Here is a 10,459-nt window from a genome sequence, read left to right on the forward strand (position 1 = left end):
AAAGAAAAAAGAAAGAAAGAAAAAAGAAATAGCTTTTCCTATAATACTGAGGACTTTTTAATTGTTCATTTTGTTGTTGTTGGATGATAATGTTCACATTGCATAGGATTGTGTACACTGTGCAGTTCTCCAGCCCGATGTCACCTCCCTGCCTTCCTAGCCAGGCCATAGAAACAGGACTTTAATAATTCTAGCCAAGCTCAGCACCTGTAGAATTCTAGTCTTAGCATATATGTTGTAGAAAGATTAGAGCTTTCTTAAAACTGGGAAGCCAGAGCCTGTGTGAAGCACTTGTCTGCATCCCTTCTGGTGTGACCTTGCCATAAGTGTGACCGTCCAACCCTACTGCACTCAAATCAGGTGTTTATCCTTGGACAGGGTCTGTAGCCCTGACCTCTGACTCATATTCCAGTAGATCTGCATCTGCCTTCTACTCCACCAAGCAAGAGTTGGACTGCAGAGTCCCATGTGCTCCCCTTTCACCACTATAGGTTCTATAATAGCTGTTTACTGAACACACAGTTTTCAGAATGTTTGCTTTCCTCAAAAACCCAATTAGTAGGCAGAGACAGGTGGATATCTGAGTTCAAGGCCAGCCTGTCTACAGAGTAAGTTCCAGGACAGCCAGGGCTACACAGAGAAACTCTGTCTCGAAAAAACAAAACAAAACACAAAAAAACAATTAGTAAGTACCTTCAGGAAAAAATGCCTGCTGAGTAGGTAAGTGACAGGTGTCTTGAGAATCAGAACTTACTGGTCGATCCACTTACTGGTCAATCGTATTGCTAGATGTGAGCATCAAAGACCAACAGACACACTCTCTGACTTGAATGTTCAAATTTGCCCCATTTCTAGTCATGTAATTTAAAAACAAACCAAAATAGCTTGGGAAAGAGAAAGTAGAGACACTAGATTTTGGTACATTCTTAGTGAACCTCTATGCTGGCATTTTGTTCATTAGTCTAGACTGTGAGAGAGTGGGTTTGAATGTGTGTATCATAACCTTACCCTCCCATCTGTGGGATTGACTGCATGGGATGTACAGAAACACTGCTGGTGCAATGTGGCAAGGGGAATCTGAGGCAGATACAGGCAGCTTTGTAGAAATGATTGCAGGCTATATACAATTTTGGTCCTGTGTGAGGCCTCTAATTGGTCAGGAAGGTTATAACATTTACAAGTCTTCTCTTTAAGGCAGGACTCTGGTCCTGGGCTGGGTACAAGTTGGAGCAAGCATGAAGAGGAGCTGGAGTCCTCTCACAAGTTCCATCCCTCTTCCCTTCTAGGCCTTCCCCCTCCCCCACCCCCATCCTGTTGGCATACTCTTCCCCTTCCATCTCCAGTTTTCTCCTCTGGTTTCTCCCCTTCTTTCCTTTCATATTTTGTATTCCTTCATTTTTAGACTCTTGTCTTTTCTCCCACCTTCTTTCCTTATCTCCTTGCTTTGGTCCATCTTATGTCTGTCCTTTCATTTGTCTTTCCATCCCTTTGTATTTTCTCTCCCTGTCATCACTTTCTCCTTCCTCCCTTGCCTTTCTACAGAATTACACAGTGTTTCAAAGGCCTGGCCTTTCCTCGTTTTTTAATTTCACATTTTAGCATCTTGCAAATGTAGCAGCAGTTTACAGCTGAACCCTGCTCCAGCTTTTTTCCTCATTGTTACCAGAAGTTTAATGTTTTTAAAACTGGGTCAGATTAAAACTTCTTAAGTTAGCCATGTGGCTAGGACTTAAAAATTTACAAAAGGTCATTCCCAAATTGAGAGTCTCTGTGTAAATGATGCAGAGTGGGTTGTGTACAGGCAAGTTGTGAATGTATTAAGTTATTTTGCTCTTGCTTCATCTCTTAGGTTGGTGGGACAAGAATGCCTACCCGTAACCACAGGAATCCAGTTTCCATGGAAACCAAAAGCAGTTGCCTGCCTGTTCAGCAAGTTGAAAATGAAGGAGTGGCTCAGAATAAAAGGAAAATAATGTAAGGGCTGGACCATAGAAAATAAAGTTTCAGAAAACCCAGTTATAACAGTGTTTAATGTTGAACTCTAAGGGGAAATGTGCCCAGAAGATCACGTAGCAAGAAGAGTTTCCCCTCACTATCCTGGAGTTCTTACAAAGTGCCTTGGAAACCTCCTGACTGCAAGAATGGCAATGACAGCGGAAGTTAGTCACTCCTCAGTGCTGGTGCATGGAGAATCTAGAATGCTCCATTAGCATGGCTGCAAATTGGATAAAAAAGAATATTTTTATAGCATTCTTTTCTAAAGATCATAGGTAGGAAAGTCACCTGCTATTTTAGGAACTGTCATGTATTATGTTATCAATTTGATTATATTGCCACTCAAAATGAGACTGGCCCAATAGTTTAGTATTTCCAATGTTAGAAACAGCTGTGTGCATCATTTATGACCCATTTTTGTCAGTATTAAAACTGCTGTTGATGTTTTTGAAAACTTGTTGAAATTCCTTTTTGGACACCAGAAGTGAAAACAAGAAAAATCCTCATCTCTGAAAAGTGGCAAATTAATATTTTCCTACTAGGCATCACCCTTGTGTTTTTTAAAAACAAAAAGCATTCTGTGGTTTGACAGCTTGGTAACAATATCTCTACTACTTTGCACAAATTCCATGTAAATGTGGTAAAATACTGCCCAAAGCAGAGACACCATGAGGATGCAAGTATTCCAGGGAAAAAAACAAAAACAAAAACAAAAAAACTTGATCTTCCTATCAGACATGGTGAAGGTGCCATTAAGCCTAGGATTTTTTCTTTTTTCTCATGTATTGATGTATTGTGGTTAATTCAGAAAGCAGCATCAGCAGTGGGTATAGCCAGTTTGGATTTGAGGGGACAGAATATGTTTACTTTTTGTTACCTGCTTTTTAATAAACACTAAAAGCATTAGAAATGTGTTTGTCATCTCAGAAATACAAGCTTTGTCATCAAAGGCAAGTTTCATGTTGTTCTTTGGAAGTGTGTGTGTGTGTGTGTGTTTTCCATGTTAATATCAAAAAATTATACCCAAAAATTAGAGTCTAAAGAAGTGGCTTATTGCAGAGGACCCAAGTTTGATTACCAATCACTTGGGTGCCCACAACCATCTGTACCTCTAGTTCCAGGGCACCAGACGACCTATTTTCTGGCCTCTGTGGGCACTATATCTATGTGGTACACTTATATACATACAAACAAAATATTCATACTCATAAAATTTATTTAATTAAAAGAAAAACAAAGACCCAAAATCCTCTAAAATAAGTTGAAGTTCTTGCCTTCTACTATCAAGCTTTCCTTTGCATTGATTTCCTGAGGAGTTGGTTACCTAAAATTATTAGTACATACAGATTTTCGTTTTGAGGGGGTTTTTTGTTTGTTTGTTTGTTTTTCGAGACAGGGTTTCTCTGTGTATCCCTGGCTGTCCTGGAACTCACTCTGTAGACCAGGCTGGCCTCGAACTCAGATATCCACCTGCCTCTGCCTCCCAAGTGCTGGGATTGTTTTGATTTTTTAAATTGGGTCTGTACATAGCCCTGACTGTCCTATAACTCAGATCCACCTGCCTCTGCCTTCTGAGTGCTGGGATTAAAAGTATGTATAACATTCAATTACTGTATAATTTTTTTTTTCATGAGTACACTGTTGATGTCTTCAGACACACCAGAAGAGAGCATTGGATCCCATTACAGATGGTTGTGAGTCATTTGCGGTTGCTGGGAATTGAACTCCAGACCTCTGGAAGAGCAGTCAGTTCTCTTAACTGCTCTGAGCCTCCTACTGTATAAATTTTAATGTAGCATTTCCTCAACCTATCACTCCCCTTTTAAAGCACTTCACCTTCCCCCTAAACTTTGTCACATATGTACAAATCCAGAAATATTTCAGTTGTGACTCACTTGACATTCAGCCTAGGGGTGTGGCAGTAGAAGATCCCTTCGGAATTAGCTCTTTCCAAAGAGCTTGCTGCAGTCTGCATGTCAGATGTTTCCACTTTCTACAAGTGACCAAACCTCTGCACAACTGATCATGTAGAGCTGCTTTTAGCAAAGCTTAGCAAAGGCTCTTTTGTTGTGTTGTTGTTTTGGGTTTTTTTTTTTTTTTAAGATTTATTGTTATATGGAAGTACACTGTAGCTGTCTTCAGACACAACAGAAGAGGGCATCAGATCTCATTACAGATGATTGTGAGCCACCATGTGGTTGTTGGGATTTGAACTCAGGACCTTCTGTAGAGCAGTCAGTGCTCTTAACCGCTGAGCCATCTCTCCAGCACTGCAAAGGCTCTTTTTAAACACATCTTTAGTGTCTGTTATTGTTCTACATTGCTGCAAATATGAAGGGATTTGTAAGTAAGGAAGTAATGTTGGCATCATTTTTATTTATTTTTTATTTTATTTTATTTTTTTTAATCCAAGCTCTGAGGAGTTAGGTAGAGTACTCACCTACCATGCCTGTGACCAAAAGTTCTGTCTAGATACATAGGGGGAAAAATGAGATATTACAATATTGTGAACCTAAACCTGGCTTGTTTATTCTATGTGAGTATATAATTTATATAAATGTCTTAGAAAACAAGTAAAAGACTATGACAACAGCTTTGTGTCACGAAACATCCACTAAGTCACTGTTATTGTCCCCTTGTTACATTCAGACTTCACAGTATTGTTCACTACACAGTAGACAATAAACTCTTGAGGGAAGGAAGCATATTTGCCCCTCTTTAGATAACAGTATAGTAGTCTAGTATAGTGTAGCTACTATGCTCAGTAGATACATGTTTCACTCTGGAATGAATAAATAAGTAGATATCAAGGATCGATGGTTACATGAGCCCTGTCCCAAATCAGATTTTCCTTGTTGGTATACATTCTAGTAGAATTCCTGTGGTGAATGCTCTGCTTTAGTACATGTTAAGAGCCATCCTGGGTGGGGTTATATAGCTCAGTAGTAGGGAGCTTGCCTAGTATACACGGTGAGAGCCTGAGTTCCATCCTTACAACTACAAAAAGAAGGGAAAGTTATACACACAACCAAGTCCTGATAATTAAGGGGGTTCTGAAATAAAGCTTCAGCTGATTGGTTTTTGGTTTTTGTTTTGTTGCTATTGCTTTTAATGAGTAGGAGTTAGAGAAGGAAAGCTGCAGAATATAAAAAGGTCAAAGTTGGCTGAAACCCAGGCTATGAACATGGAGATGACAGAGGAAACTATGGCTCAGACACTGGGATCCTAACCCACATAACTAGGAAACCTGTAGTGAATATAACAAAATAGTGCTATCAGGTCCTGAAAGGGCTCTTGTCAGCATTGGTCTACAGAGTGCATTGTCCAAAGGTTGGACATTATGAGGTAGGATTTGAAAATAGGAAAGGTCCAGAATTAATAAGTCATCACTGTCAATGAGCTACAGCTTACCCAGAAGCATTTGTAATGCTGGGAGAATGATGGCATTATTTGCTGGAAAAAATGCAAGTGTGGTTAGGGAAGAAAGCACATCGCAAGTGTTTGCTTTAACCATTTCTACTCCCTGGATTCTGGGTTTGGACACTGTGGTTGCTGAGTGTTAAGTTACCTAATACAACATGTTTAAATGACAAATACTGTTTCATAGTCTTAATGAGCTGGAGTCCAGGTGCAGCCCAGCTTACTGCCCCAAGCTCAGGGGCTGCAATTGCAGTCATGCTGTTGACTGGAGACATCCACTTCCTCCAAGCCAAGGTTCACACAGATGTATGTAGGTGGAAGGCCTTGGTTCGTCTGTTGCTGGCAGTCAGCCATGGGCCCTTTTTGCCTGGACTGCTGTGTAGCAATGCTTAAATGTCCTCATGGCACAGCAGCCCCAGAAAGGAACAACAGGGAGTGATTGGTATCTCAGAAGTCAAACCCTGACTTCTGCCATATTCTCCTGGTTAGAAATAAGTCACTAAGTCTGCAATCTTGAAGAGAGGAGAGGAATATGCATAGACTATGTAACTATTTAAATAATGTTTATTAAGAATTCCATACAGCATGTCTTGATCATATTCACTTCCTCCTTCCCCAGCTCTTCCTACTCAACTTTGGATTATTTGTTTGTTTTTGTTTATAAACACATCAACTCCAATTTGTGTTGTCCAGATACTCTTAGTTACAAGACCTAACCTGGAACATGGTCAACTCACCAGGGGTCACAACCTTCTCGCAGTAGCTGTCAGTTGTCAATAGCATAATAATAGTTTCAGGGATAGGACTTCCTTCTCGCCTTCCCTCATCTACACTGAGATTTGTCTGGCTTGAGCTTGTGCATGCTGTCCCAATCACAGAAAGTCGTATGTACATCTATCCTGTTGTGTCCCAAAAGTGCCATTTCTTCTCCCTTATCCACCATTCTGGCTCTTGAAATCCTTCTACCCCTTCTCCCATGAAGATCGTTGAGCCTTGTGGGAAAGGGTGTGATATTGGCATCCTATTCAGGCATGAGCAATCCTTACTCTTATTCTCTGTACCAGCTGTAGGCCTCTGTTTATGGCCATCTGCTGCAAGAAGTGATGAGGATCAAAAGATGCATTGATCAATGGCTACAGCAGAACATCATTATGAGTCTTTTTAATACTCTGGTCCTTTAGCAGAATACTGGAGGATTCTCCCCTGGAGCCTATGACCTAGCTAGTCCCAGGTTCTTGGCCCCATTAACATAGCAGATACAGGTTCTATCTCATGGAGTGAGACTTAAATCCAATCAGACATTAGTTGGTTATTTCTATACCATCTGTGCCACTATTGCACCAGGGAGTTATTATGGTAGCTCACAGGTATGAATCTATTTTTAAATGGCCATACATGCCATGTACACATTTAGGGTTGTAAAAGAGACTTAGTGCATGGGGGGGGGAAATAAACTTTTTTTTTAAAGGAACCATCTCAGCACCTGGGCTACACAACAGGACCTTGTTTCAAAAGTTGTCAGTTACTGTCAACACATTAAACTAAGGTAGAAATAACTTGTATCTTACAAAGAAATAACTTGTATCTTGAGTTGTACTCAAGCTAGAAGATACATCAATACAGATCTCAGAGTCGCTGGTATATCCATGGTGATTGAAATCAGAGCAAAGGGCAGGATGGATCAGCAGAAATGAATAAGAAAAAGGATAGCAGGGGAAACTGGACATTTTGGTTGTACCAGAAAATACCCAGAGAGTGGTAGGGGCAAATCAGCCTTCCCACAGATCCACATCCAACACAAACTCCAGAGATAGACTTTGTAACCTTTTCTCTTCCATTCCACCTACTAGCTCTGATTCCAATAAACAAAGACAATGTTGTGTCCACTACCAGTTTTGCTGCCTCTGTAATTCATGAGGCAATATTTACCTTTGTCTCTGAGGGTTTTGACAGAAAGTGAGAAAGGGCTAATCAATGGGTACAGAGCATCTGTTGGGTAGAAGAAATAAGCCCCGAAAGTGCTGCTGCCCCGCAGAGGCATGACAGGAAAAGATATGACACTATTCTAGTTCAACAAGTTCAAAAAAAGATTGAAATGTAAATGGGGAATGCTTAAGGAGTCAGATATGCTCACCCAATTTGAACATTATATGACATGTACATGATTTAAAACACAAGATGATACTTCATAATTACGTTCAAGTTTAATATGTCAATTAAAAAGCATCATTTGGGAAGCACTGAAGAATGTGTCTTCAATAATAGAGACTAGAACGTAAATAGGTTCAGATTAAATGATGGTTTTAAGAGCTGTTTGTTTTATTGGGTGAGAGAATTAATACTCCTGTACAACTAAGACACAGAGTGCATTGGGACTAGAGAGATGACTCCATGGATAAGAGTTCTGGCTGCTCATCCAGAGACCCAAGTTCAATTTCCAGCTCTAAGATGACAGTTCACACTGTCTTTAACTCCAGTTCCAGGATATGGACCCCTTCTTCTGGCTTCCAAAACCACTGCATGTTGCATGCACATAGTACATAGCCATGCTGGCAAAACAACCTGCATAAAATTTTTAAAAAGTCCTTTTTTAAATATAGTGTATTTTACATCTAGTTTGAATATTGTAAAATCAGTCTTTTATGTTTAACCGGGTAGTCTAGGGCCTCAAAATATTGCAAACACATTTACTGTAGTACAGAATGACACAACAGAATGCATTTTGCAAGTATGTCTGCCCTCTGCCCTTCCAAAAGTGATGAGAATTCTAACTCCCTAGTGTCTCTGCAGGCAGATGACAGTTCTTCCTGTCCAGCTCCAACCTACAATCTCACACAGTTGCACAACGAGTTAGTGGCTTCAGAGTACAGTAAGCATGCTGATGGAAGTTGTGAAATCTCAGAGAAATTAGGCTTGACCGTCTTTTTGTCCCAGTGTGTGTGGAGGTTGGCGGGGGTGGGGGAAACTAATAGAGTGGTTGGTCAGTCCTTAATTCAGTTTGGCTCTTTTTAATGCTACATCCTTGTGCCTGCAAACTTTTACTCATAAGGAACCAGCACTGTGTAACTTAGTAAGTGCCTGGGGCCAAAATGTCATCCTGTATCCAGGGGAGTGCTGAGCTGGCTGACAGGAAGCCTTCTGCCTCCTAGCAGTGCTGAAGCTAATTCACATCCAGCGGGCCAGGCTGTCAGCTACAGCTCTGAGGGGTTAAGAAATGTGAGTGGATAAGCTTTGAGGTAGCCGACCCTGGGTGTGTGCGCGTGCACGTGGGCGCGCGTGTACATGTGTGTGTCTGAGTGAGTATGTGTGTGTGTGTGTATGTCTGTGTGTCTTTCTGAGTGTGTCTGTGTGTGTGTCTGTGTCTGTGTGTGTGTCTGTGTCTGTGTGTGTCTGTGTGTCTCTGTGTGTGTCTGTCTGAGTGTGTGTGTATGTGTGTGTGTGTCTGTCTGAGTGTGTCTGTGTATGTGTCCGTGTCTGTGTGTCTATGTGTGTGTGTGTGTCTGTGTATCTATGTGTGTGAGTGTGTATCTACATGTGGTATGTGTATGTGTGTAAAAGCCAGAGGTCAACCCTGGGTATCGTTTTTAGTTTTTCTCTGCCTTGTTTTTGAGACAAGGTCTCTTTCTGTTTCCAGAGATCAACTAGTCTAACAAGACCCAGAAATCTGTCCATCCCCATTCCTCTAGTGCTGGGATTCCAAGTTTACCACCATGCCCAGCTCTTTTATGTAGGTTCCGGGGGTGGGGAGAGATTGCACAGCAACAGCATGCATTTTACCAAATGAGCTCTCTCCCAGTCCTCCAGAGCTGGCGATTGTTGAAAGAGGGAATGGCAGAGAGAGTGGTTGGAACTAAGTAAGGTTGACTCTCAACCATACCAATGGATACGACCCATCTCTTCTCTCTTCCAGCCTGGGTTGTCTTATCTCTAAAGTCCTCAAGCTTTTCAGCCTATTCCACAGGCTAGCCACTCAATACTTAATTTATCTAGGAGCACCCATGCCCTGGCAAATGTACTAGAGATAGGTAAGTCACAGGGTGGTGAGTTCTGTAGCCTTTCTATGAACACATCAGGTGTCTGTGCTTACTTGAGAGCATGAAGCTAAATAAAGTACGGGTTTCTTTCCACACTTTTCCTATGGAGAATTGAACTCCAAATGCATCATTTGAAGAAACTCTGACTCTGAGAAAAGATCAGTGACTTCCCAAGAAAGTCATTTAAGAAATAATAGCTGGGCAGTGGTAGCGTACGCCTTTAATCCCAGCACTTGGGAGGCAGAGGCAGGCGGATTTCTGAGTTCGAGGCCAGCCTGGTCTACAGAGTGAGTACCAGGACAGCCAGGACAACAAAGAGAAACCCTGTCTCAAAAAAAAGAAAGAAGGAAAGAAAGAAAGAAAGAAAGAAAGAAAGAAAGAAAGAAAGAAAGAAAGAAAGAAAGAGAAAGGAAGGGAGGAAGGAAGGAAGAAAGAATAATAGCTCAGGGGGCTGAAGAGATGGCTCAGCAATTATAACAGTTATTATTTTTGCAGAGGACCCAAGTTCAATTCCCAATACCATGTGATGGTTCACAAACATCTGTAATCCCAATTCCAGGGGATCCAACAGACATGCGTGTTATATACACACATGTACGTAGGCAGAACATTCATACCCACAAAGTAAAAATAAAAATAAAAAATAATAAAAAAAAAAAGCTCAGGTTTGAAAATGTATCTCAGTTAGGAGAGTGCCCACCTAGCATGTAACCCTGACTTGATTAAACATGGTGGCACATACCTATAACTCCAGCACTGAGGAAGAGGAGGTAGGAGGATCAGAAGTTCAGAATCACCCTTGGCTGGATATTGAGCCCGTGGCTAGCCTGGATATGTGACTGAGAAAGGCTTTGAACTGTCTTCTGCCTCTACTGGTTTGTACCCCTATTCAGACCTTGGTATATTAGCTTTATTTTTTTAAAAAAAAAGATTTATTTATTTATTTATTTTATGTACACTGTAACTGTCTTCAGACACACCAGAAGAAGGCATCAGATCTCATTACAGAT

At 41.1% G+C, this 10,459-nt stretch overlaps 1 protein-coding gene across 1 annotated transcript in view; it reads left to right on the plus strand.

Annotated features, from left to right (window-relative positions):
- The window catches only part of Ice2 (interactor of little elongation complex ELL subunit 2), a 40,864-nt gene extending 37,920 nt beyond the window's left edge, over positions 1–2,944 (plus strand). The window contains exon 16 of the mRNA XM_031343817.1: positions 1,850–2,944. Within this exon, the coding sequence (XP_031199677.1) occupies positions 1,850–1,978 (129 nt within the window). The 3' untranslated portion in view covers positions 1,979–2,944. The remainder of the gene's footprint in view (positions 1–1,849) is intronic.
- Positions 2,945–10,459: the final 7,515 nt, after the last annotated feature.

This window comes from Mastomys coucha, unplaced genomic scaffold (assembly GCF_008632895.1).
Source record: "Mastomys coucha isolate ucsf_1 unplaced genomic scaffold, UCSF_Mcou_1 pScaffold23, whole genome shotgun sequence".
In the NCBI taxonomy this organism is placed as follows: Eukaryota; Metazoa; Chordata; class Mammalia; order Rodentia; family Muridae; genus Mastomys; species Mastomys coucha.